At 42.6% G+C, this 27,877-nt stretch overlaps 2 protein-coding genes across 9 annotated transcripts; one reads left to right on the top strand and one right to left on the bottom strand.

The window, feature by feature from the left end:
• Positions 1-5,316, top strand: LOC117460776 (transmembrane protein 42-like). 4 transcript variants are annotated; one of them, XR_004553652.1, is made up of 4 exons: positions 1-281; positions 1,442-1,588; positions 1,723-2,161; positions 2,824-3,793. XR_004553652.1 is itself a non-coding variant. In XM_071205799.1 (3 exons), exons 1-3 carry the CDS (start codon positions 87-89, stop codon positions 5,288-5,290), a joined length of 402 nt encoding a protein of 133 aa, XP_071061900.1. In that variant the 5' UTR covers positions 1-86; the 3' UTR covers positions 5,291-5,316. The 4 variants fall into 4 exon arrangements, 3 of the variants coding, with proteins under 3 accessions (XP_071061900.1, XP_033958217.1, XP_033958218.1); XM_071205799.1 differs by lacking the exons at positions 1,723-2,161; positions 2,824-3,793 and adding an exon at positions 5,231-5,316; XM_034102326.2 differs by having other exon boundaries at positions 1,723-3,793.
• cyb5r4 (cytochrome b5 reductase 4) lies at positions 4,877-27,877 on the bottom strand. 5 transcript variants are annotated; one of them, XM_071205798.1, is made up of 16 exons: positions 27,863-27,877; positions 26,293-26,417; positions 25,536-25,689; positions 24,442-24,542; positions 24,138-24,213; positions 18,167-18,248; positions 17,997-18,054; positions 17,315-17,408; positions 13,719-13,751; positions 13,510-13,632; positions 12,712-12,852; positions 10,479-10,625; positions 7,819-7,969; positions 7,399-7,485; positions 6,776-6,949; positions 4,877-5,352 (listed from the first exon to the last, which is right to left on the bottom strand). In XM_071205798.1, the coding sequence occupies exons 2-16, from the start codon at positions 26,374-26,376 to the stop codon at positions 5,298-5,300; spliced, it is 1,560 nt and encodes a 519-aa protein (XP_071061899.1). In that variant the 5' UTR covers positions 26,377-26,417; positions 27,863-27,877; the 3' UTR covers positions 4,877-5,297. The 5 variants fall into 5 exon arrangements, with proteins under 5 accessions (XP_071061899.1, XP_033959171.1, XP_033959170.1 ...); XM_034103280.2 differs by lacking the exon at positions 27,863-27,877 and adding an exon at positions 27,271-27,407 and having other exon boundaries at positions 6,776-6,937; XM_034103279.2 differs by lacking the exon at positions 27,863-27,877 and adding an exon at positions 27,271-27,405.

Genomic DNA, 27,877 nt, shown 5'->3' on the forward strand with positions numbered 1-27,877 from the left:
ACTGCTGCCTCCCACCGGAGTGAAACGACGTGACACAGAAACAGGAAGTTGACTGTCAGTGGGCTGTCTCCTCTATAAAGAGTCTGATGCTGGCCATGGACTCCTGCCGCAGTCAGTCAGATATGATTTCAGGATCTTTTTACGCGGTATTTGCGGGCTTTTTGGCGGCCACTGCCTCTCTGTCCGCCAAGCTGTCCCTCGGTGCCGAGCACCTGAGAGGGATGTGCGTGTCCGGGCTCAGCTGGACTCACATACCCGGAGAGACTGCAGCCTGCGACTGGGTAGGACCGCTTCAACACAACTCTGGGTCTTTAATACTTTGCGGAAATGTTAGAAGAAATAAATGCATATAACTCGAGGGTCATTTTCACTTAGTTTGGGACATGGTGCTGTGTAGAATCCAGTGAGTCTAAACAAATGAAGTTGTTCAATCTTCTCTACTTTTATTGTGTTGTTGTAACATCTTGTACAACATGCTTTGGCAATATATATATATATGCTTTTGATATGGCCGTGCCAATAAAGTTCCTTTGAATTGTAAGAGTCTTCACTGCAGGTGTTACATGTTGAATAGGAGGAACATCACAATCATCTATCAATCAATCACGCAATGTATTTATCCCGGGAAAATTCGGTTTTGTGACAGTTGCTGCATTTAGAATGAAATAAATGAATTATATATTTGTAATATACATTTAAATACATAAGAAATGTGTTGTTAGAAGTTGTTGTGCAATTAAAATAAATATAATTATTAGAAGTTAGTTAGTTAGTTAAATAACTAACTATATGTATATGTTATATATATATATAGTAAATACTCTAGAGAAGTCAAGTTAGAGTAAAATGTCCAACACATATTAGATTAAAATAAATAGACCTTTTCTTAACAGTAATGGTAAAAGTTACTTTTAACTATATGCTGCATCTCTATTTTCCTACTATTGATTTAGTCTGCTACATCAGCGAAAGCACATACAGATTTGGCCACAAACAGTTGCTCTCAAATAATGAGTCGGGCCAGGTACACACGCACGCACGCACGCACCTAATGTAAAAATCATGCAAGTCTCTACGGTTAAAGCTATTAGGTGAAGAGCCTATGTGCTCTTACATGTGCCCTGCTGGCATAGCTACGTGTTGCTGAACTGAGAGGAGCAAGAGTAACCTGTAATGTGTAATCTGTAGCATGCAGTTCAATGAACACTCATCAGTGAAGTGAAAAAGTCATGCCTTTTATGTGTTTAATTAAAGGCATTTTACTCTAACTTCTTAGAGTTAATAACTAACTGGAACTGTTGTGGGCTAATAGTGCAAGTGGTGCTTAATTTGTATCAAAGTATGGTGCCACTTAAAACGGTAAGGAACCAGAAGTGAACCAGATGTGAACCAGAAGTGAACCCAAGTGAACAGAAGAGCTGTCCTCTCCTCCCGTGTGCAGCTGCTGCTCCCTCTGCGGCTGCTGTGTGCCGGCCTGCTGCTCTCCTGTAACGCTGTCATGTGGGCCTTCTTCTCCAAGGCTCTCAGACACTGCTCCTCTTCAGCCAGGGCCACGGTCACCACCACCGCGTCCAACTTCATCTCCTCAGTGAGTATTACCCATGATGCATTTTCAAAAGCAATGATCATTTGAAAAGAAAAGCACTTGGCAGCAAACGACTCTGAAGGTGTGCAGTCTCTTGTGTCCGTGTGTCCCAGAGAGTCTCTTCTGTTTGTGTCCAGGCCTTCCTGGGGAGGCTGATCTTTGGAGAGAGGCATGCCGCTCTCTGGTGGGTGGGGATCTCTCTGACTCTGTGTGGCCTGCTGCTGCTGCATGGATCCACGCCTCACACACTCCCACCGAAGGAGGTCAAGAAGCACAGCTGATGGAGCTGAGATCCATGCACACTACAACTACAACTACCTGTGACAAGAAGACTGACGGATAATGATGGAAGCCCTCAGGACTCGGTGATCATTCATGGTCAAAATGCAACATTCAGTTGTAGCTAAGTGCGTTATGCTGCACAAGAAACACATTGACAGAACAGAAAGAATTTAGAGAGAAATATCTGTGGGCACGCATTCCAGTCCCGACTCCGCCTTCTCCGATGTTGATACGTGTTGATACGTGTATCAGGTGAAACAGGAAGGTGAATCCAGGGATGACAAAAGACAAGAGGTACACCCTTCAAGGTGCCATCACAGCATACAACAGAGACACGCAGCATTCATACTAATAACGAAATAAAATGCAGGATTGAATTCACTAGTAGAGTAAATATGTATGTGTGTATAATAAATTGTCCTTAAAGGTGGGGTAGGTAAGTTTGAGAAACCGGCTCGAGATCGCTAGAATTTGAAAATACACAACCGGAGTAAATCTGCCACTTCCTTACAGAGTTCCTCCTCCAACACACACGAACGCGCACATGACCAATGAGGGCACGAGATAAGTTTGTGCCCCGATGGAAGGCTGACAGGCAGGTAGGCCATCCAATCTGTTTAGCCGGGCCGGCTAAAAAAACGGATTTTTACAGTATTACGGCTTCTACAGATGACATTTTGTTATGGATTTTTTGTCAAAGCACTTCAGATATTCTTTGCTATCGGGATGTTAAGAGCATTCCATGGAATATAACAAAAAGTGTATCTCGAGCCGATTTCTGAAACTTACCTACCCCACCTTTAAGCCACGTTTGCACAAGAAACACGAAGAGCATTTTCTTTTCGGGAATGAAATCCTTGTTGGAGCGAGGCGATGGGTGAACTGCACCGAGCTCACATGGAGTTATTAAATTTCAATAGAAAGATACAAGTGAATGTATTTTTAATGACTTACAGAGTGGGACAGCTGCTCTTGCATATTCTTCCAGCACAGCCGACTACAAAGAAAACGCAGAACATCAGCACAGCACAGGCCCTGGACCAGCTGTGTTTCACAAGGAATGTTCCAGTCTACAGTGCATACTTGAGTGTGCAGCATAGACTCAAGACAATAGGTGGATTTGATTTGTTCCTGAAGTCATGCAGGTGCCTGGAGGAACATCTCGTCAAACAGAAGGGACATCAGCCGCCATATCTTCTTGTTCTGGAGCAACAAGCAGGCCAACAGACATGACAGCGTTGTGATGGACAAACAGCTCATCCCCTGCCAGCGTCCTTGGCAGCTTTTGAGGAACTCTTCAAACTGCACTTCGTTTTGGGTGTAAGTTATGAGGACCCTTTGAGGAACATAGACACGTTCCTTCAGACAACTCTGTACGGATGTGGAATTCACAAAGTGAAGGATTGCAGAGCTAAAGTAATGAACAGTCCATGGAGTACTGCGAGTGCCACAAGCTGGTGTTCTTCCTTTGGACGCTCGTCACAGAATAACAAACAATGTTTCGTTGCTACATTTGTGATTCGTCGCACCATGCACCAAGTATGGTAGTCCAGCACATAAAGTACTCCCACGTCAACAAGATCTTGTGCGTGCCCAGCAGGGATGTCCACTACAGATCAGAAGTTTTGCAGTGTTCACAAAGCATCTAAACAGTTGTCATCATAGCAACATTAGTACCGGCCCTAGAGGCAATGTTAATAACCCAACAGCACATCAGAGTTCCCGCGAAGATGCTTCCGACATGGACTTGGATGAGATGAATCTAAAGAGTGTGACATCGTGCATGTGATTCTGGAAGGTGTGGACAGAATGAAACAGAGGTGATGTTTGAATACTGGAATGAGAATGTCTGGAAAACATACTCCAATGATCTCGTTCTGGCTTGTTGCTGCACATTCGACAGTGGAATAAAGTTATTTTAAACTATTGGAAAGCACGGAAATTGTGTGTGTATTGAGATTAACCATAATGATGACATAAACATGACGTCATGAACACTAACCCAGACATTAGTTGTCTAACTTGAACCTAAAACACTTGCAGCCTGTCTCTGCATTCCCCTTATTCCACAATAAGGGGAATGTCAACACGCCCACACTTTGCTGTTCCTCAGCGCCACTCCCCCTCCCTCCCGCTGAAATTATGAATGAAAAGCGTAGTAATAATCATAGATAACACGGCAGGGTCCGTGACAGTTTCTTTTCATCTGATTTCAAATAAACAAAGTCTTTTTAAGAATATTAAACTTGTTTCGCCAAATTCAGATGATAAATACAACTTGTAAGCTTGTAAAGGCATAATTACAAGAGGCAACTTAACGTCACAGCAGGCATAACAACAGCCGTGTTTCTTGTGAGGGTTTCCCCGGGAAACAAACACAATACACACAAACGCGTCACAGATTGTTTTGCGGTATTTGAAATCATGTACGCAGCTCGCGACGTAACTAGGAGTCTAGTGGACTAGTAGTATCAGTACTACAAGTAAAACAAATGAAAAAATAATATATATTTTTAAATTTTTTAAAAATTAATTACGTTGTTTATAAATTAATCTGAGGGCCGCAAAAAGAGGAGGTGGGGGCCGCATGCGGCCCGCGGGCCACCATTTGCCCATCCCTGCTTTAAAGGATGTGGACTTCAGCCCTCCTCAGGAGGGACTTGCATGGGTTTCTTGGGAGGTGCAGTGGAGACATAACCATATGTTTTGCTGAAGGCAAAATCTCACATCTTAGCTGTACCAGAGTTAGCTTTATGCTAATGTGCACGTGTCACAGGAAGCAGAACATCTATCATATTTAGTACATGATTAGTGACGTAACAGTGTCACATCAGCGCTTCAGCAAAGTGACGAGGCGTAATGTAAGTAAGGCTTTAGCCTGTGTGTACTTATGACTCTTTAAGGAAAAACAAATCAACTCAGAAAGAACTTGATGACTCAAAATGAAACCAGATCAGAAGTCATATTGTAAAATGCCCCATTCTCAGTGAAGGGAGACTAAACTTTAAACAACTTAATGCATTTTATTTCAGTGGTTTCACCTCCACTGCAACTGCGTACATGGAACTGAGACAGTACAATACATACATATCATATTGCATATACACATCCCTTTCATTCATTCCTCTGTCTCAGTATATGTGACTTTTTATTCTACACATCTTTACAATGTTTCAACTCAGTTTTCCTGAACACTCGAGCGAAATGTCCACCCTCAGAAGAATCTCACTGTGCTTGAGTTTGTGATATTCAGGACGCCCATCAGAGCCTGGAGGCGTTTCCTGCTGTCAGCGTCATCAGGTCCTCGTGCATAGAAATGTTTTGACAATTCAAGTCAGCTCTGTGGTGCTCTCTCACACACAGGGTGGGGGCGTGGAGGCGCTTCAGCCCTGGAAGGCCTCACACACAGGGTGGGGCGCGTAGAGGCGCTTCAGCCCTGGAAGGCGTGCAGCTGCTCTTCACTGAAGCCCTGCTGCTTCAACAAGCTGAAGGGAGAGAGAAGAGGTGACCTCAGGGCTGAGTATCACTGCAGTGCGGTTCTGATATGAAGATATTGTGGCCCACACTTCTCATCTGAATAATAAATACCTCACTAAGCAATTGTGAAATGGTTTGATTGTTACTGGTCAGTGGTAAAGAAGGTCAACAAAGTGAGAGCAAGCTTGAAGCAAAGGCCCTTTCTAATGTATGCTGAAATGTCGTATCAGAGCCCATTGGAACACAAGGACCTTTTTCTATGTTTTCACATCTGGTTATTTATAGATACTCAATATTGGTGTTTTTTAGTTGTTGTGGCCATCATTCCTATAGTAATGATAACAATGTATAACCCTTGTATGTTGTGCTGTGAGTGTACACGGGGAAGGTGCCCATGAAATATAAAATCTACATGGGTTAAAATAATACCAACGGTTTGTAGTTGCAACCAGGCTTGAGGAATAACTGATGACATGTAACGAGGTTAATTCATCAGGATACAGAAAAGGTACTGTTTACCATGGTATAATACATTTGAAATAAAGTTCAATATACTATAGGAAGAAGCACTTTATGTTTTTGAAATGCATTAGGTGAACACCTGATTTGTTAAATAAAATGCATGAATTCAACTGGCAGCAACTGGACATGGAGCAGCATCAGGTTTGACTTACGGTACGTCCACACAGCAGCTTTGAAAACATCTTGAACATCGTGGAGCTGGGCGTGTCTGACAGCTTGGGGATTTTTTGAGAGCAACGCGACCAACAACCAATCACATGAATCTCCCGCCTCCGACATACAAAGCAAAAAACCCCGGGGATTTTATGAGAGCAATATATATATATATATAAACTCCCCAAACAGGCGAAAACCTACCAGTTTCACCCACTGTCTCTGCCACCTCCCTCCATGCCTGGTTCCTCCGGTTTGTATCCCGTTAATAGTTCTGGTCGTAAAGAACCGGGTGATTTGCTACCGTAATTTCTCGTTTGGAATATGAGGAAATGAAATGCGGTCTGGTTCTCCCTGCTTACACGCGGTTTGATTGGCTAGCGCTTCTACTGTCAGATTTGCATAAACGTGATTTGATTGGCTGGCGCTTCCAGCTCAGCTTCAAAAGTTGAACATTGCTCAACTTTTGAATCCTGGAAATCCTGGAAATCTTCGCTTCGCTTCCCCACAATGCAGTTCGGCGAAAAGCGAGGCAAAGTGACGTCATCCCCATTCAAAGTCAATGGGCAGAGAAGCGTTGGAAGCGGTGGAAGATTTGTTTAAAGCTGCTGTGTGGACGTACCGTTACAGTGTGCACCACAGCCTAGCTGTGTGCACAAACTTCCTGTGCAATGTCCAAATACAATGACATCCTGTGTGATCAGGTTATAATGAATTGTGCATGTGTTTGACTCCATCTGACCTAATAGTACACACCCTATTGTGATCTCTGTGAAGGCAGTGGGGCCACACACACACACGTAGCATTTGGAGCCCTCCGGCCTGGTGAGGAACTCCTCCAGCATGGACTCCTCCACCCGACCCGTCCTGCCGCTCCAACTGTCACAGGGATCAGAGAGCACGTACTCCACCTGAAACCTGACACACATTCTGAAGGTGTACACACACACACACACACACAATACACACTATAGATGTAGCACAATCATGTTTAAAGATGGAAATCATCGGCATCTCACACTTCTACCTTAGTACACATGTGTTGAGAAACATATAGCATGTGTTATACTAAACCAAGTCTTTCTCTGTTGCCAACGTCCATAACAAGTAAATACATTTAGCATGTGTTTGTGCACCAGGCAGCACATGCTTTATTTCATTGTAGAGCACTAACCAAATTGCACAGACTGCAGCTGCCAAACGTATTTGAATAATAGACCGCTGCAGCTGTTGAAGAAGGTTATCCCAGAAAGCTTCGAAACAGAGAGGGCTTTAAGGTAGAACACACATTTGAATTTCCCCTCCTGTGAATCGTCTCTTCACCTTCCTTCTAAGAAGTGTCTTTCTGGTCATTTGTTCAGATCTAAAACAGTCAGTACCTGTCAGTGTTAGCAGCCAGCTCATCCAGCTCACAGCGCCACAGGATGTCCTCCTCACGCCGGTTAAAACAGAGCAGCTTGGTTTCTCTGAGGAAACACAAAGAAAGATGAGGCAGGCAGGCCATGGAGCTATAGTCAGGTGGTCCGAGTGCTTCATGTGTTGCCGTTAGTTACAGTGAACACTATACATCTCACTTTAATTCATTCACAACAGGCATATTTCCCCAATTTCAATTTAAAACATTCAAACCCATGACACTAAAATAACTATTAATAAAAGAAAGGGGATGCAATTCGAATGAGCTTTTTGCAAAGACAGCACAACATCAACAAACATAACCAAGCATACTCAAAGCCTAAGAAATAACAACAAGAAGATCTACAAATATGAATCTGGGAACTAAATAAAGGAGTTCCCACCTCATGGTGTCGGTGTCCTGCAGGGCCTGCTGGATGAGGCGAGCCATTGGTGTGAACCCTGTGCCTGCTGCTAATAGGTAGAGGTGTGTGACATCACGAAGGGGGCGGAGACTGAAGGTCCCCTCTGGACCACTGACGGATACACAGTCACCTAGAGAGCAACAACAGACAAGAGGTCGGGAACACTTCTCCGATCAGTCACTGCAGTGAGGGACTGCACAGTGGAGAGCTGGAGATGCTTTAGGATTTGAAAAAAGCTTGAAGGCAGCAGAGCAGGAAGTGTGTTTATGACAACTTAAATAGAAACTCAGCCATGTTCTCGGGTCAGATCTATCTGTGCGGTGCAACTGAGAAGAGATTTAACTCAGAGTGTTTCTGCGACAGCTGTCCTCCCCTAAGCTAAAGCTGCATTCAGGTGTTCACGATGAGAAGGCAAAGAGTAACATTGATAAGAACACTACAAGGTCTACCCAGGCTGCATAGTCAAAAGTAGCACACATTAGCAGCAGCGTGTACCTTCAGTGGAGTACTGACACAGGATGTGTTCAGGTACAGCACTGTTGTGTGGGTTCATCCACGCTCAGTGCAACAACACTGTAGTTACAACAGAAGAAGAATAGCTGTTTAGACCGGGTCTATTCAATAATAATAATAATACATTACATTTATAAAGCGCTTTTCCTGGTTTTAATAATAATAATAATAATAATACATTTGATTTATATAGCACACTTTAAAGACAACGTCATCGCAAAGTGCTTCACAAAGCTATAAGGAGAAAATAATAAAATAAAAATATATCTAAAAAGGAGCATATTGAATAATATGAAAAATAAAAAGGTTCTCTGAGTGGTTTTTGCTGGAATGCCTGCAAGCAGAGAATTGCAGTAGTCAATGCGGGAGGTAATGAAGGCATGGACCAGTGGTTCTGCATCCGGTTTGGTGAGGGAGTGTCGCATTTTGGAGACGTTTCTCAGGTGGTAGTATGGGGCTTGGCAGACCGTCTTTATGTGTGCTTGGAATGAAAGGGGTGAGTCCAGTTTCACACCTAGGCTTGTTACAAGTGGGGAGAGGGGAATGGAGTGGCCATTGATGCTGATATGAGGGATATCAGTTGTTTGTGTTTGATGTGGTGTTCCAATCAGAATGGCCTCTGATTTGCTGCTATTCAGTTGGAGGGAGTTGCTGCTCATCCAGTGGTGTATGTGTTCCAGGCATCTTGAGACCTTTGAAGTGCCAGATGTTTGTCCGGGGCAGTTAGGAAATACATCTGTGTGTCATCGGCATATGTGTGGAAGCTGATGTTATGGCTCCTCAGTATTTGTCCCAGGGGCAACATGTAAATTCAAAAGAGCAGTGGCCCAAGGACTGACCGTTGGGGTACACCAGAGGTGACACAGTGTGTGTCGGAGGTGCTTTTTCCAAGAAGAACATATTCCTGTCTTCCTGTGAGGTACGTACGAGTGGAAAAAGTCCAGAGCCTTGCCAGCGATTCCCACCTCCTGGAGTCGCCGACACATGATGCGATGGTCAACAGGGTCAAATGCTGCACTTAAGACCAGCAAGATGAGTAGGCTTGGGGAACCAGAGTCAGCCGCCATCAGCAGGTCATTTAGAACCCTGACCAGAGCTGTTTCAGTGCTGTGAGCTGGTCTGAAACCGGACTGGAAGGTTTCATAGAGGAGGATGTTGGGGAGAGACAGGTTGGTTTTTAAAAGGATTTTGTGTTTCATATCATATCCACCTGAAACCTGAGAGCTGGCACTGAATTAGTATGATATGTGAACTCAAAACAAGAGATTTAAAGAACTTTCCTAAGGAAAAAACAACAAACATTAATAAACAACCAACATAGGGTATTGCAATGTGGGGATAATTTCAACTTGAAATCAAATGCATTGTTTCATACCAGCAGTTAGCCTGCTCCTGCATTCATCTTGTTAATGAGTAATTAGCATTATATTAATATCTAATTTAAATTCTGTTTTAGAACCACTGTGCAGTACCTGGAGAATGTGCCGGGCAAAAGCGTTGTGGTACTTTACTCCGGATTGTAAAGAAGAACTTGCCAAGAGGAAACTTTCAGATATAGTCAAATCTATACTGGGTTGCTAGTTTCCCACCTAATTAAATTGTGTGGGCTGGTAGCTGGAGAGGTGCCAGTAACTCCTTTGCACTGCAGAGGTGTCTCGAGGAAGGCACTGAACCCCAAACTGCTTCCTTCTGCCTGAAAAAAACTTGGTCTGTGTATGTGTGTGTATTGTACTAGATATAATAACAAAGTAAACAACTGAATTTCTCCTCGGGATATCTTCTCAACAACCATACATACACTATAAGTAGGCTAACTCTTGCTAGCATCCCACCAAGTAAGCCTGAACAACAGCACTGTGCTAACTGTTGCCTCATCACACAAACACTGGTTCAAACCTTGTGATGTTGTAATGGTCATGCCTTTGAAAGCACTTTGGGTTTCAGTATCTTCAGCACAGGGGATCAAACCACCATTCTTCTGATTGGTCAAACCAACTGTAGCTCCTGAGCTACACCTTCACCTGCACATTCATTTACATACATCTGACCCTCAGCCTCTCTCCCACACAATCCTCTTCCTTCTCCCTTTCCTTACATGACCCACAGGGACTCTGGTTGTTACTCACCGATGTGCAGGCTGCTGAGATGTGGGGTGAACACTCCGTCAGGATACACTTTGATCATGAGGTAGAGGTCGGATTCCTGCGAGGAGTTGTGTGAAGCTGCTGCCAGGCTCTGGTCCACTGGAGTGTACGGCCTCACCACTTCTGTGTCTGGATATGAACACAATGACAATTATATAGAACTTCTTAATATCATACAGTGCTTCCCACAGATCTGAAATATACTTGGGGGGCTGGTGATAGCGGGGGGTGTTGGGGGGGGTTGAGGTGACGTGCAACAACATTAACATTAACCTTTCTGTTGGTCGCTTGTTAGCAGACCCTTCACGCGATGGCAGAGCGAACAGGTACAGGCAGGGCCCATAGTGATAGCCCTATAGTTTAAATCTACTACCCACAAATAAACATATGGACATGGTAAATGTATTTAGGAACATAAGTGATTTTAAGTGGGGGTGGATATCTTCTAGGGGGGTCCGGGGGCATGCTCCCCCGGTAAGATTTATTTTTTATTTTGGAGTTAAATGCATCAATCTGGTGCACTTTGAGGGGAAAATAAAGAGACTAGATCTATCTATGGGAACACCTATATGAAACAGAACTGTATACATTTCAATAATCATAAAATCATGGCCATAACCAATAACATCCCATTTCCAATATGAAAAAAACACTGAAACTTGTTTAATTATTTATTTTTGGTTCATTTATAGTTGTGAGTGTGTCCGTGCTCCTGAACCAGCCTCTCCCGTCTCCCTCCTCTCCCCCCTTCTCCACTTTGAGGCAGCAGCAAAGACTAGTCTTAGCTCTCAACAAGTTTTAAAAGTGTATCTTACCTTTTTTCACCTAGTTAACTTTTAATTTTTTATTCATGCATATTTTACTAATCACTATCCTCTCAAATGGAAATATGTGTTTACATAAGACTGTAGAACTTAGACTAAGTTAACTATCTAAACACTCCTTTAGCTCACCTGAGCTGAGGTTATCCCGAGCTTGAATGACACACAGAGGCCAATCAAGGGCTTTGATTTATGATCTGTATGACAGTGGCCATCATGTAGACAGCCAGTCCCCCTGTGTGAGGCAGACCACATCATGTAGACAGCCAGTACACCCTGTGTGAGGCAGACCACATCATGTAGACAGCCAGTCACCCTGTGTGAGGCAGACCACATAATGTAGACAGCCAGTACACCCTGTGTGAGGCAGGCCACTTAACAGGCCAGGCCATCGGGAAACCCCCCGGTCCTCCCGATGGCCAGTCCGGGACTGGGTACTGGAGGCGTAGAGCGAGGGATCATTGTCCACAAGTTAATTGATCACAGATGGTGTCGTGGTCACGGACGGAAAAAAAAATAATCTTTAAATTTAAAAAAGATTATAATAAACTAAATGGGTCGCGAAATATACTTGGGCGGCCGTTAATATACCTGGGCGGCCCGCCCAAGTATAGTCTATGTGTGGGAAACCCTGTCATATAACATATCTCATTCATGTTCCCCCTCACAGCAGCTTAATCCTACCTCAGAAAAGTGATGTGTCTGTAATGATGAAGAGTAACACTTCTGTGCCTACAGTTTTCACTATCTATGATTTGAAAGATGTCATTTACTCTTGTTGGTGTCACCGTATTGATATCTTAATATAACTCATATTTAACCATTTCAAAGTTTGAAATACGCTGTAATGACGGAGCGATCGATGTGTTTTTCTTTTCATTCAAAAATGAATCACAACAATAATAAAGTGATCAACTTTTAACATTTAATAATTCTTTAATTTTTATATTTACTGTAGGGTTCAGTTTAAGCATAGGGACCTTATTAGAATGTCATATCAATCTTCTTATCATATACTTCTACCAAATGAAATCTAAATCCCACATTTCAATATCAGCCCACCAATATGTGTTGTCAATTTCCAAAGTATTGAACTTGTATGGACATCAAATGGATATCTTATCCAACATTAGTCCTAACATTGACTTCTGGCCTGCATTTCAAGTCGAAGACAACAAGACAAGAACTTCTGATAGAAATGAATGAAACATTAGACAGCATTACACTTCCCCTTTTCTTGTGACCCAGTATACCACACATAACAACTTGCTGGAATCACTGAAGGTAGCAGTGCACATTGTTTTCTTACTTTGAAGTTTCTAATGTTTGAAGAAGAACTTTTGCTTCAGCTTAGAGGAGCACATTCACTGAACACAGTGCAGTGCTGTCCTTACCTTTGATGAGGGCTTTGAGGTAGACATGTTTTCCCACAGGCACGTGCATGACAGTCCCACGAGGAAGTTGCAATCTGAACACATGGCTGTTATGGTTCACCTCCGTCTTCGACACCAACACACAGTCCCGATAGTACACAGCTGTGAAAAGAAGATCATTGATGTAGACTCATTATTCATTTTGTAAACTTAGTCTTGGGTTCCTAATTAAGGAAGCAAATGTCCAATCTTATCTGGTGAACAATTTTAAAAAGTGGCAGAATGTGGAGAAAGAAGCAGTTTGAGATGAGCACACAACATTTTGTACTTTTTGGTATCTCTGTTGGTAAATTGAAATGTAATCAAACATGCAACAACATAACAAAGTAACTGTATTCATTGTTAATGTGGTTTAATTTGAATTCTTTCATTTCCTGCACCTCTAACGAACTTTCAGTCATACAATAACTATCCCCCCCGAGCCTACAGGCGGATGCTGAGGTGGTGGGGGGGCAGGCGAGCAGCAGCAATAGCAAGGCAGAGGCAGCAGATCTGACAGCTTAAATGGAGCGGCAGGTTTAGGAGAATGTGATTGGCTGGTTGGAAGAGGGACGAGGCGCGTCACGTGTAAATGTATCATTGGTGCTCGAGCTGACTGTCTGAACCAGCTCGCAGGCTTTGCCTCATAAGTGGTGTGACACAATTCATGTCAACACATATCTACATATGTCAAATTCAAATGATGCGCTACAAATAAGAGGACAAGGTTCTTTAAAAAAGAAAATCCAAGTGGAAAGATTACCTGATCTTGGAACTTACCTCTGTCTTTTTTGCGTAGAAATGTGTTGTGAGATTCTAGTGGTTGACCGAGACTTGTCCATTTTCCTTTGGCCTGTTTGCGTATGCTGACCTGGATCTTTCCCACCGAGAAGCCAGTGTTGGCTGTTGGAGGAGAAAGGACAGTTTCAGGACAAGAATATTATAATAACAGATTCTGCCGATTATATTAAATGAAGACGGTTTCTCACCCTCAAGGTTTCCCTCAACTTCATCAGCCAGACCTGGAAAAGCATGAAAAGGACACCAAGCCGATTCAGATTACCTAACTATAATACACCAATTAATGACAGTTAATAACCACAAGTTATGCAATGATAATGTTTCTTGCAGGATTCCTTGTAATGTTATAGTCACTCTTAGGGCTGCACAACTAATCAACATTTGAAGCACATTGTTTGTTAAAGGATAAACATTTGTTAAAATACCGTTTTGAATATAATATTGTGGAGCTGCAGCAATATCCCGGCATACATCCTACAAACTTAACAAAAAGGTATTTTTTTGGTACAGATCCACCCTAACTAGATAATTGTAATATTTATTTAATAATAATGAGGACTATGATTCAAGACTAAGCAATCCCTCTAATATCATATCTCAGAATAAAATATTATCATTTTAGAAATCGTGAAGATGTAAAGACCAATAATCATTGCAGCACGTTTGAGATGTGGAACTAGTATAGGGCCGCTGGTATCAAATGGTGCTGAGGCCGTACACTGATTATGAGCGACACATTTATTCACTTTATCTGGAGTTATGCAATATGATCTTCCGTCTGCATTTACTGATTTTCTTTCTATAGATATACTGTACTTGTTCTGCTGCCTGCATATAGAGTGGTGCAGTTATGACGTATAGTTGTACTGTAGGCCGACTCGGAAGTAAGCTGCGCAAGGGTTCCCTCGACAAAAAAGCAATGGGAGTTCTCCGTAGGATTTTGGAATATTGTAGAAAACAAGGTCTGTGGAAAACAAAACCTGTTTGATAGATGCTCGTAAATGTAATCGCCAGAAGCAAAAGGCTAACGTCATGCTATAAACTAACTACAGCGCCCATATAGTCCTATAGCGTCCTATAGTGTTAACTTCCCGCCTGTCTTCTTCTGCTGTTCCCGTTAGTGTTAACTTCCCGTCTGTCTTCTTCTGCTGTTCCCGTTAGTGTTAACTTCCTGTCTGTCTGTCTTCTTCTGCTGCTGTTCCCGTTAGTGTTAACTTCCCGCCTGTCTTCTTCTGCTGTTCCCGTTAGTGTTAACTTCCCGTCTGTCTTCTTCTGCTGTTCTCGTTAGTGTTAACTTCTCGTCTGTCTTCTTCTGCTGCTGTTCCCGTTAGTGTTAACTTCGCGTCTGTCTTCTTCTGCTGCTGTTCCCGTTAGTGTTAACTTCCCGTCTGTCTTCTTCTGCTGTTCCCGTTAGTGTTAACTTCCCGTCTGTCTTCTTCTGCTGTTGTTCCCGTTAGTGTTAACTTCCCGTCTGTCTTCTTCTGCTGCTGTTCCCGTTAGTGTTAACTTCCTTTCTGTCTTCTTCTGCTGCTGTGTCCCGTTAGTGTTAACTTCCTGTCTCTCTTCTTCTGCTGCTGTTCCCATTAGTGTTAACTTCCTGTCTCTCTTCTTCTGCTGCTGTTCCCGTTAGTGTTAACTTCCTGTCTCTCTTCTTCTGCTGCTGCTGTTCCTGTTAGTGTTAACTTCCTGTCTGTCTTCTTCTGCTGCTGTTCCCGTTAATGTTAACTTCCTGTCTCTCTTCTTCTGCTGCTGCTGTTCCCGTTAGTGTTAACTTCCTGTCTGTCTTCTTCTGCTGCTGTTCCCGTTAGTGTTAACTTCCTGTCTATCTTCTTCTGATGCTGTTCCCGTTAGTGTTAACTTCCTGTCTGTCTTCTTCTGCTGCTGTTCCTGTTAGTGTTAACTTCCTGTCTGTTGTGGAAATTGATGTGAGATATTGTACCAAAGAACTGTGATACATGTAAAAGGGCAGAAAGTCTTGTTGCAATTTCCAGACACTAAAAGAGGTCTGTTGAGTTTCCCTGGTAATTATCAAATAGTAGCAGTTAAGTGAATACTGTTCAAGCAATACCTGTGTTTGTGTTTTATAGTGATTTCTCTGTTTTGATCCTTTCATAAATGTGAGGACTAAAATGGCGAGAGACAAAGGGCTGTAAAAAATAAGTTTTATTGCAGTGGGGGAGGTCGAGGTATGCAGCACAGGGTGAGTGGGCCAGGGGAGAGGAAATTCTGTTTGAGATCTCTGGCAGGCCAGGTTTTAAGGAAATCTATGTATCTTGAATGAGTATATGTGTGAGTTTATACATTCCTGTGTGTTAATAGTTGAAGGAACAAAAGGTACATTTTTCCTCTCCAATATAGAGAGGTTTTTTATAGATTTCTGAAACAAAGTTCCCTTTTCTGTTAGAAATAGATGAGCACAATAGTTTTTTCTTTGACTGTTTACCTGTTTATCAAAAGAGTGTTTTAAGCTATTTGTGAAGAAGGAAGATGCAGAATTAAGGGTGATTTCTGTTTGGAGTGTAAAGATTATCCCTGATAATGTTTTCTGGGTTAAACCATCGATAGGCTTTACAAATGGGGAGGGGCATTTTCCTTGAGTTTTAATGGGGTGCCTTCCCAACACCTGTGGCTTTCAAAGCTGCCAGACGCTGATTTCCCTGTGAGATAGCGTTTTGGTATCTCCCCAATGAAACGCCACCCCTTCTTTTGTATTAGGGAAATGTTTTTCTGGTGGTTGGCCCTCTCTTCATGCTCTGACAAGACGAATAGGATGTCCGCAGTGCGTGAATAAGGGCGGGAGTACTCCACACATTGCTTATATGATTATTTGAATTGTATAAGTAATGTATTATATTATATCGTATTGCATTATTACTACTTTGTTTAATTAAAACGGATTATTGTTTAACTGGTATCCTGGTGTCTTCTAATTCCTTCCCTGTTATGATTTCAAGCAGGACTCGCCAAAACAACACGCGGTGAGGAGTTGGGTTGTAAAAACACCCCCACCTCGCAACACTGTCTTCTTCTGCTGCTGTTCCCGTTAGTGTTAACTTCCTGTCTGTCTTCTTCTGCTGCTGTTCCCGTTAGTGTTAACTTCCTGTCTGTCTTCTTCTGCTGCTGTTCCCGTTAACTTCCTATGGTCTGTTGTCCACAGCTGAAGTTTAATTGACAGGACTTGACTGCACAAAGTCCCTTGATGCTTAGCCGCAGAGTTTAAGCGAGTATTAACAACCTCTGAAATGTACAAATTGACCAATCAGAATCAAGTATTCCACCAAGTCGGCGTAATGACGTGGTACAGCGTCCTCGACAACTTCTGTAGTCCTATTCAGCCACTTGTTAACAACCATCGTTTTTCAGACACGTCAACTCTTCAAAGATCACCAGTGGGGTCACTGCTGATGTATTTAATGTCGTAGAACAAAACGTGATCCGTCTCTTCAATCTGTGTCACCCACAGACCTTATTGCCAGCTATTTTCCAAAATTCTATGGAGAAATCCCATTGGCTCTGAGAGAGCAATGCTAACTCACTTCCAGGTTTTAGGACTCATTCCTGCACCACTCTATAGCTTTAGGAATGTAACTGTAATGTATTAATCCAATTGTATTGGATGCCCAGCCTATATACAGTAGGTCATCCTGGCACAAACAAATAAGCAGGCCAAATATATTGATAATGTGTAGGACTCTCAAAAGCAGAAGTTTCAAAAGAGGGAGTAAACTATAAGTGTCTCTTTGTTCAAGCACATTCAAATGTAGAAAGTCTTATCTCTACTCACTTAAATGTATCATGTAGGACATTTTCCCCAGCAGCACTTCCAGTCGCAGAACACCCCCCTTGAGGTCAACAATGGTACAGCCTGAGCTGGGGATCTGACAGAAATGTGCAGTTATGTCAACCATTGATACAAGTCCCTCTGGGGCCAGTTAGTAATCTCATCATTCAAATGTTTGTACAAATATAAATGCATCCTTCAAACTGTTATTGAAATGCAACTCTGTGTTCAAATATGATTTCATACTACAAATCTGTATTAAAATATAATAGTAACAGGCTAGTAATGCCATTTATAATCTCAAAGATTTTAATTGAAAGTGACAATGTATAGGTCTGAGCCACCTGCTCCAAATAAATAGGAGGCAGTGTTTCACCTCTACTACTGGCTGCATAACATATACATTTACCAATCATCATACATATTTAGAAAGCCTACTAGTCAAAGTCAAAGTCAGCTTTATTGTCAAAATTACTACATGTGTTATACATCCGGAAATCTCGAGATACCGTTTCCCGCAGTCCCACAGTGTGACATATATACATAAAACAAAACAAAATGATGGTGTGCTATTGTGTGTATATTTTAGTTGAGGTAGTTTGGCATGTCTATTGTATTGTAATCTTAGGAGTATTCCAATATACAAAATGCATCAGGGATGTGCGTATGGTCGACGAATGCTTACCTTTCTTTTAGCATAAACCACCAGATGAACGGCCACATCAGTCTGGAACCAGTCGTACCTTCACAAACACACAGCAGAACATAACAACGTCATTGAGCATTTTGAAATGCTTTTAACTTCGACATATGTGCATTGATATTTTTTGTATATGTACTATGTTTTTTTCATACCGAGGCCGAGAGTCTTTGTCTGGCGGAGGAGCCAGCAGCTGAGGGGGGGCAAGGCCCGTCGCTGATGGAGGAGGCATGGCAGCTGTGAAGAAAAACGTTAGTCAGTCAAATTCTTATTCACATGATTTACTAAGCAGCAGCAAGGCAGAGGGGAAACTTAAACAAAAAATAAAACACTATAAGATAAAAGGCATGCATTACTATTTTAAAATGAAAAATTATTTAAAACAATCTTTCAAAAATGTTCATCAAACAACGACCTTGTTGATAAAGATGAACAGTGATGTTACACTCCTGCTGAGAGTCTTCACAACCCTTCATAGAAGACTCTCAGTCCTTCCCTGAGGACAGGCTGGGGGACTCTAGTTTAACCATCAATGCAACTCTAAGGTGCCGTTTACACGAGGACAAAAGGGGTTGTATCCGCTACTTTTCTCTCGCGTATAGCCCGTTCGTTCACACGAGGCCGACACGGAAACGCGGAAACGGACCCCGCAAACGAAACGCTCTGGGGGGGCAAACAGCTCCGTGTAATCGCCTCTATACGATCATTTTCTGATAACGATGAAATAGCCTCGCCTCCCTCTCCGCACCTCTCCTGCTCAGAGGTCAGCTGCTGGGCTGTCAGGAGAGGGGGAGGAAAAGACAGGCTCCGTTCTTATATATAGAGTCGTTATCAATTAGTTTTAAAGCTCAATAAATAACAAAGAAGACCTTTGACCGGCACTTTTCTAATTTTGTCCGGAAGATTTAAAGTTTAACTGACATGTTGACCGCCAACATTTTTTTTTAACGGAAACTCTACCGCACGGTTCCCTCGTCCCTTGGAAGAGGCGGAGAGGTGGGTGTTATACACTGGGGCCCAATCCCAAACCGCCCCCTACACACTCCCCCTCCGTTCGCGCGGAGGGTCCGCCATATTAAGTGCTGTTCCAAACCAACGAGTGTGGAGAGGTGTCGAGGGGGAGTGGGCTATCAAGCCCTCAAACAGCGAGTCTGCATCGGTGCTGACTTGAGACCGGTCTCTACCTGACCGGAGTCACGCTGTGTGTGTCTATCGGGAAACACCAGAGGTGGAGACTCGAGTCACATGACTTGACTCGAGTCGGACTCGAGTCGCATATTTTTGGACTTGAGACTTGCTAGACTAACATTGATAAAAGACTTGACTTGACTTTGACTTGCTATTCATGACTTGAGACTTGACTTAAGCTTGAGACAGATGACTTGAAAGGACTTGACTTTTTAAATATTTGCGTTTGTTTTTGTATTGAGATATTACATTTAGTTTTTTCGAAACGTGATTGGGTGATTATAGCGCCGTGTGCGCAAACCTGGCAACCCACTAGACGGCAGGAGTCTCAGTTAACATGGCAGCGGCTAGCGTTACTCCACAAATAGTCAAGTTTGGATTCAAGGATTATGTTGTCGATGACGCTAATAAGAAGAGAACAGCGGTATGCAGGGTCTGCAGCATAAGGATCACGACCACCACAACATCCAACTTCATTCGTCACAACAACAAACCCCACAGAGAAAGGTACGTGAATATGTTGTGTTAGCTAGAAAGCTAACGTTACATTTAAGCTACGTTAGACTTGGTTTCAAATCGATTAAGCAAAGTGAAGACACAACGGTAAATGAACACTAGAACCACCAAGGGATACATTTGTACTAACCCTGACGGGCTGTCAGGAGAGAGAGAGAGAGAGAGAGAGAGAGAGAGAGAGAGAGAGAGAGAGAGAGAGAGAGAGAGTTATACCTACCTCGGTTTAACCATAACAGCATCAGGAAGTTTCAACATGGCAGTGAATGCACTCAACGAAAAAGCAAGAAGAGCTCTAAAGGCAATTAAGAGAACATTTTATAATGTCCAAATTCCAGTTAAAATCTGGCTCAAAATCTTTGATAGTGTGATCCAGCCCATTGCGCTGTACGGTAGTGAAGTGTGGGGTCCACTCAGTCACCAGGGCTATACCCGCTGGGACAAACATCCAGCAGAGTCTTTACATGCAGAATTCTGCAGATACATCTGACGTGTTCAGAGAAAACACCAACAAATGCATGCAGAGCAGCATTAGGCAGATACTCCTGATCATTAACACTCAGAAGAGAGCACTAACATTCTTTAACCAGCCTCCGAGACACCCTCCACTCCAAAGCCAAGAGCTGACCCCAGAGAAGAGTCCCCTATGTCAGCTGGTGCTGAGGCTAGCTGCCCCCTCTCAGAGCCACTCTGACCCGTCTCTCAGCAACACTGCTCTCCAAACACCAACCACAGTCACACACATTATAACACAATGCAAAGACAACTATTTACAACATTGGGAAGAAGAGACTAGAAGCCAAAGCAGATTAGAATGTTACCTGGCTCTAAACAGAGAGTACGAGCTGGCAGAATATCTCTCTACTGTCAGAGACAGAAAGCAGAGACAGATCCTAACCAAGCACAGGCTCAGTGACAGGAAGACTCAAAAGATCCTGGCAACCAAAAGAGAACAGATCATGTGGTCACTGTACGACAGGTGAGACTGAGACAGAGATGCACTTCCTCCTGAAGTGCCAAACATTCAACGAAGCAAGGAGCGTTTACTGTAACAAGTTGAACTCTGTGATCCCAGGTTTCAAGGAGGTTGATGACCTCTCAAGACTGAGAGTACTCCTAGGAGAAGGAGACAAGGCACATCTTGCTGCCCAATATGTATACACATGCCACAACCTGAGGGACAGTGAATGAGACTCACGCACGCACGCACGCAACATTGTTTAATTTAACTTTCATGCCAATAAAGTTCCTTTGAATTGAATTGAGAGAGAGAGAGAGAGGAAAATAGATGCCTCGTTTATTTCCTCCGTGTTATTATCAGAAGTTACTGTAAACTTTTGAATAATGTTTGTAGAAGCGCATTATTCTTTGATTTATTGTAAAATGAATCTGAACTTTTTGATCTGTTATGATGATAAACTGAAGCAATTTCTAAATTAAATCAATTAAGTGAGTTTAAAATCGTCCTACTTAGTTTATAAGGAAATTATGAAGAGGAACAAATTAAATGATTTGAAAATGATATCTATGTAGGTGCTGAGGCTGTTGGCGGTTCTAGTGTTAACATTTAAATTAAATATGTGTAATGGCAAATATATGATTTTCTTACCTGGAATTCTGCCTTTTTGACCAGACTTTTTGAGTCCTCGCTATATGGTCTGCAGTTCTAGCGTTAATATTAATCTAATATGATTGTCATTGGTCTAAATTAGATTTCAAATGATTAACTGTGTATGTAATGAAGGTCATAGTGGGTCGAATCCATTTTCATAACCACTGATTTTTAATTGATTTCAATGCGGAAACTGGGCTTATTCATCAGAATGTCGTATGACTTGACTTGCTTGACCTGAGCAATGACTTGACTTGACTTGCTTGACCTGAGCAATGACTTGACTTGACTTGCTTGACTCTCACCACAGTGACTTGGGACTTGCTTGATACTTGTAGGTCAAGACTTGAGACATTCTCATGACTTGCACATGTAGCACTTACTCCCACCTCTGGGAAACACGCTGTTTACAAGTAGTTCCAGCAAACATCCACTGATAAACTGCGATGTTAACAACCTCATGATGACCTCATATGTTTTTAACTGAGGATCAAACCTGTGTTTAGTCTAGAAAAAGGTAAATGTGTGCATTTTATTATAAAGTTGTGTATATTTACAGACTTTTGCAAAAACTAAGAAGCTTATAAACATCAGGTTTAAAACTAAAAGAGCTTTACAAAAAAGTTACACAACACAATTAAAGATGTTTGGAGTTTTATTTGAGTTATTAATTTAAATTTGTTGTCAAAGAGATGCTGATTTGAAACCGTTGTTACATACAGTTACGGCATGTCCTGTTTCTGCCGGAGAGAGGGGAGGCCGTCCCAAAGCTAGCCGCTGTATTTCCGTCCACACAGAAGCGTTAAAAAATCTTCCAACGCTTCTGCCCATTCATTTCAATGGGGTGACGTCACGTTGCCTCACTTTTCGCCGAACTGCATTGTGGGAAGCAAAGCGAAGATTTCCAGGATTTTCAGGATTAAAAAGTTGAGCAATGTTCAACTTTTGAAGCTGAGGTGGAAGCGTCAGCCAATCAAATCCCGTTTATGCAAATCTGACAGTACAAGGCGTGCTAGCCAATCAAACCGCGTGCAAGCTGGGAGTGACATACCGCAGTTCATTTTCTATATTCCTAAAAATGGAGGAGAAATGAGTTATTGCGCTAGCAAATCACCCGGTTCTTTATGACCAGTCCCTATTAACTTACCGGGATACAAACCGGAGTAACCAGGCATGGAGGTAGGTGGCAGAGACAGTGGGTGAAACTGGTAGGTTTTCGCCTGTTTGGGGATTTGATATCCAGTTTACTTCGTTTTAACATTGCTATAGCTTTGTATGTCGGAGGCGGGAGATTCATGCGATTGGTTGTTGGTTGCGTTGCTCACAAAAAATCCCCAGGCTTCAGATACGCCCACCTCCAAGATTTTGGCGGCTGTGTGGACGTACCATAACCCTTAATGGAGGGAACTTCATTCAGCTGCGAGTGTGGCTACAACCGGAGTTCACTCCGTCACGGAGGGGTAGGGTCGAGGGGGTGATTTGAGATTGGGCCTATATGTACAGCAGGAGAACACGCCATCCACCGCGGAGAATAAACAGAAGGGCAACCATGGCAACCATGCTCCGGGGTCTTCTTCGCTGCTTTTGGTGTATTTTGTGGCGGCAGCAGCGCCACTTACACATACACTTACGTACTACAGCGTTTCCAGCGGGTCGAGCGGTCTCGTGTGAACGGACACGTTAATTGAGCCGAATGCGTGTGAACGGAAGACTTTTTTGTACCCGTTTCGTCCTAATGTAAATGGGGCCTAATGCTGCGTTCACACCGGATGCGATGCGATGTTTGGGGGCAGCGCGATTACATGTAAAGTCAATACAGAGACGCGGACAGACGCGAATTCGCTCCGACGGCGAGCATGAAGTGGTGGACGCGGCGCGAAACACGCGATTGAACGGTGACGCGTCAAACGCGAGAGTTACATTTTTTCATCTCGAGCGTCAAATTCACGTGACGCGTTCTCGCGGAAGCCAATCAGCGGTGAGGATCTCAGCCTGCAGTCACTGACGTTCAACCAGAAAACATTACGTTAGCTGTTAGCAGTTAGCACACAGAGATCACAGCTCCTCATATCTGTTCAGAAACTGGACAAAAGTTAAACACAAACCACAGGCTGTCTGTGTCATGGCGAATACAGTCGCTGGTTTATTTATGTCTGTAGGCCGTTGTTGTGAGTGTGGAGTGAACATATACAACGTTAGCTTAGCCTGGTCGACCCAATCTCCATTCAGAAAACACGCATTTTAAAAGGTTTTTCGCCTGCCGTCTGTCTGCAGACTTGTCAAAGCATTAATTCATGGTTTTTACTAACCGGTATCAGTATGTTGTTACTTCGGCAGCATTTAGAAACGTGTATTACAATTTAATCACGGTAAAATATGTTCATTTTGTTGTAGTTGTAGCTCCCGAGCGCGTCTTGTTTGAATGATGCGAGTAAACACAGCTGGCAGCCGCGGTGAAACTCGTGCGTTTAGAGCGAAGCGAATAGAGCGAAGCGAATAGAGCGAAGCGAATAGAGCGAAGCGAATAGAGCGAAGCGAATATTCGCATCGCGTCCGGTGTGAACGCAGCATAAGACACTTGACTAATGAAAGAAAACCTATAGTGAAGACATTAGTGGGAATGTGGCCCTGAACTCAGGGATAGTGCTTGGTGCTCTCTACTGTGTGTTACATCTGGTTAACACAGAGGTAAGGTTGCAGAACAACAACAGACGACATGTGAGCACACTGATGCAGAGATATGTGTGTAGGGTGTGTGTGTGTGTGTGTGTGTGTGTGTGTGTGTGTGTGTGTGTGTGTGTGTGTGTGTATACCTTTGGTAGTAATAGTGGCCATCCTGCCAACCAGGCATTCTTTTAACATGGACTCATAGTTTACCCAGCGATGGACCTATGCACAAACACCAGAACATTCTTTTTATTATTTATTTATTTAAAATCCAGAACTATCACGGTGAAATTATATCACTACACCTCTACTAACTTACACAATATTTCAAACATACCAAATAGTTAAATTCTCCTTAAAAAATATTTACTTACTTATCAGGTTGAAAAAGTAATTTTACTTTAATACCTAGAAATGATGGTCACGTTCTTTCACGATACCCTTCCATACCTGGTCAAACAGGTCGGTGCCATCCATCCCAGCCGCCTTCATCAGCTCCTCTTCTCCACCAGGGTGGTAGTCCATGTAGGGGGTTACATTATACACCATACCTGAACACATACAGAGAGAAAAGTAGCTTAATGTATACTTCTTTCTGTTAGCTGGTATTTACCAGACTGACGGCAATCATTTGTTGGATCTGTGAGGGTTAGAGTTAGCAAGGATGAGTCAGCTCTCATCACTGCAACTAGCGAGCAACGATACGCCATAACTGAAGACAGCACGCCGTAGTTATGGAGGCTTCAATATCTCAACTGTTCTTATAAGGGATTAAAGCAAAATCTATGCTGAGTGGGCTAAACCGGATGTAGCCTGTGGTCCTTATCTCTGTGCTGGCAGGGAAATTATTCTCTCTGCAGATTAGAATCAGAACTGCGCTTACTTAAAAAGCAGAATATATAGCTATAGCGCTATGATGTGTGTCTTTGTTGCGCTGTGCTCCGATGTGGCAAAGCATGATGAAACTATCTGTAAAGTCTACAGATAAATCATTAACCTATTACAACTGCCCAACAGATCAATTCCACCTTTAAGATTTCAGCCAAGACACATTAAAGACTATGCAGCGAGGACACCATTTTTTCCATTAAAAGCTAAACTCAAACTGAACGTTTTAAAACACCCTTAGCAGCCTTAATGTGTCTTTGCACACAAGAAAAAGGTTCTGATGAAAAATAAAACAAAGGCAATAAAAAATCCAATCTTCCAATTAAGTATGACACACTTGTTCTCTTTGGACCATGCACTTACAATCTTATCATATTTTTTATTAGAAATGATGCATTGTTTTGTACATACATTATACAAACATAACATAAATGAAATGTGTGTGTGGTCATGTTAGAGGACGTGAAGTTTAAAAGGCATGGGGTTTGAACTGGCACTGATCATAACCATCAAACCTGTTGTATGTCGCTCTGGATAAATGCCTCAGCTGAAATGTAATGTAACCTGCTAAATACTACAGCTAACATGCAGCTTCCTTTATTCATCCATCACGTATGAAACATACCCTGTCCAGTCAGACTACTATGCCGGCTCACCTCGTATGCAGGTCCAGCAGTCGTCTCTTGTGTTGTGTTTCTGCAGCTCTTCCTTGGTAACGTCAATCAGGCGCCCTCTGAGCCCGGTCAGATCCTTTCCACTCTTAGAAAAGCGGATCCAGTCCATAAGACTATGGCCAGGCTTCAAGGCCACCTAACAGGGCAAGAGTCATGTCACAGAGGAACACCTGGATATGTATTCTCTTCTGGACATGTGTGAAGGACATGTGTGAAGGACCAAGTTTAAATCACAGCAACGTCATGTTGAGTCCGTTTGCAAGACAATATAAAGAACAGAACATACCAATAGATATTGCTGTTATTTACACATTGGCACATGATAGATTGTTTTTGTATATAATATGCTGAAATGAGGGCTTTGGGCTGTGAAGAAAATGGTAAATGGTAAATGGACTGTACTTATATAGCATTTTATCCAGTCTTTAAGACCCCTCAAAGCGCTTTACATACTACATGTCGTTCACTCATTCATACAGAGCAGTGTAGCTTACTCTAGGAACTAACATTCATACACATTCACACACCGTTGGCCATGCCATCCGGAGCAACACTACACATTAGGACTCTCAAATTACTGTATCCCCCATGATACAGAAACCATTTAAGGGTTCCATTAGACATTCATTTTACTAATATTATGTAGGCCTACCTATGTCTCTCTAACAATATTAAACTGTCAGGTTTAGGGGAGGTGTAGTACATTTTCTATAGAGAGAAGTGCTTCAGTGTTCCTCACCTTGTTCCTTCCGGACTGGCCGGACGGAGCGACCCGCTGCTGGGAACCCGGCGCAGGGAACGCCTGGGTCGGGATGTTCAACATGTTGTTACCGCTTCGGAGGCAGCCCCAGTTAGGACGAAAACCTAAATAATAGGAGTTTATTTAGCACATTAACGAGCGTTTTGTAACCTAGTTACACTGGCTTCAAGATATTATTGGTACACGTTCCTCCCTGTTTGTGACACATCTCTGTTGAAACTATGTTGAGCAGTTCTGCTTATCTAAAGGCTAAGCTAGGCTAATGACAGCAAAGCATACATTCTCGCATTAAATCGCAATTAAAGCTAAAATATTCCGTGTTTATAGCAATAATTAACAAGCCACAATAACAAGTAGCTCGAAAAATAATGATTAAATGCGAGCTAACTTCTGTTTCTTGGTTCCGCCGCCATGTAAACTACAAGAAAATGTCGCACAATTTGACGACGACGGCAACAAATGGCGTCATCCAGTTGCGCCTGAAATCGGTTTCCCTGTTTTTTTCTCTCTCATCCTTCTATAATACTACCAGCGCCATATAGATAGAATATATACAATTATATTATGGCTCTGAATACTACTATTCGTATTTAACAGATACAGGAAGTATAAAGTCAGCATTTACAAAGACATCCATACCCAACTACAAAGTTATTTGAGTTACGTTAGCAATGTTATGTCACGTAAATAAATATTCTGACATTCCAAAGCAGCACAGGTGTAATTAATAATGGCTGCATAGCAGTTGTGCCCGTTTTCAGGCAGCAGTAGGTCTATATTATCTAAAGCACTTTGAATTGCCTTGCGTTGAAAAGTGCTCTATAAATAAACTTGCCTTGCCTTGCCTATATTGTGCATTATTGCTCACTAATGCATACATTGGGTCATAATTAACAGTATGTATTACTTCTATACTTTTTTATTCAAACTGACTTGACTAAAGTGCCAGAAACCCACCTGAAATTAAACTATTGAGTAAAGTGGTGAAAGACGAAACATTCGGTCTTTTCCTTGATCCTCTCTCACTTTCATCATCTTCAGAATCCTCATCTGAATCTCTCTGGTTTTCACCTAGCATTATGAAAACATCTCACAGCGTTGATGTTGAATATAGCTGTGTTTACAGTTTAAAACAGCGCACCTCCGGGTTGAGGCTTTTCAACAGGTTAATCTGCTAAGAGGATTCAAGGACAAGGACTTCAAAATAAACGTCCATGGGAACGTAAAGACAGCTGTTGTGTAATGCTGATTACTATAAAATACACTTTTTTGGTATGTTTGCACTTGGAGAAAAAGCGAAAGTGGGAATGTTAATGTTATTAAAGGCTCCGTTATATCCGCACTCTACTGGACTCTATAGGCTTGTTTGAGACAAGCGAGACCTGCGCAGTTGCGATCAACGTCTTGCTAGTACGTTGCATGATGGTTAGGTGTTTAATCAACGATAGTTCCCCCCCCCTCAAAGGTGATTGGTTCACTGCATCGCAGGTATTATTTTGATTGGCTCTTGGGCCACATCAAAATTAGACGCACTGTCATGCTCTCATACCTGACACCACACATA

Source organism: Pseudochaenichthys georgianus, chromosome 16 (genome assembly GCF_902827115.2).
Source record: "Pseudochaenichthys georgianus chromosome 16, fPseGeo1.2, whole genome shotgun sequence".
Classification (NCBI taxonomy): Eukaryota; Metazoa; Chordata; class Actinopteri; order Perciformes; family Channichthyidae; genus Pseudochaenichthys; species Pseudochaenichthys georgianus.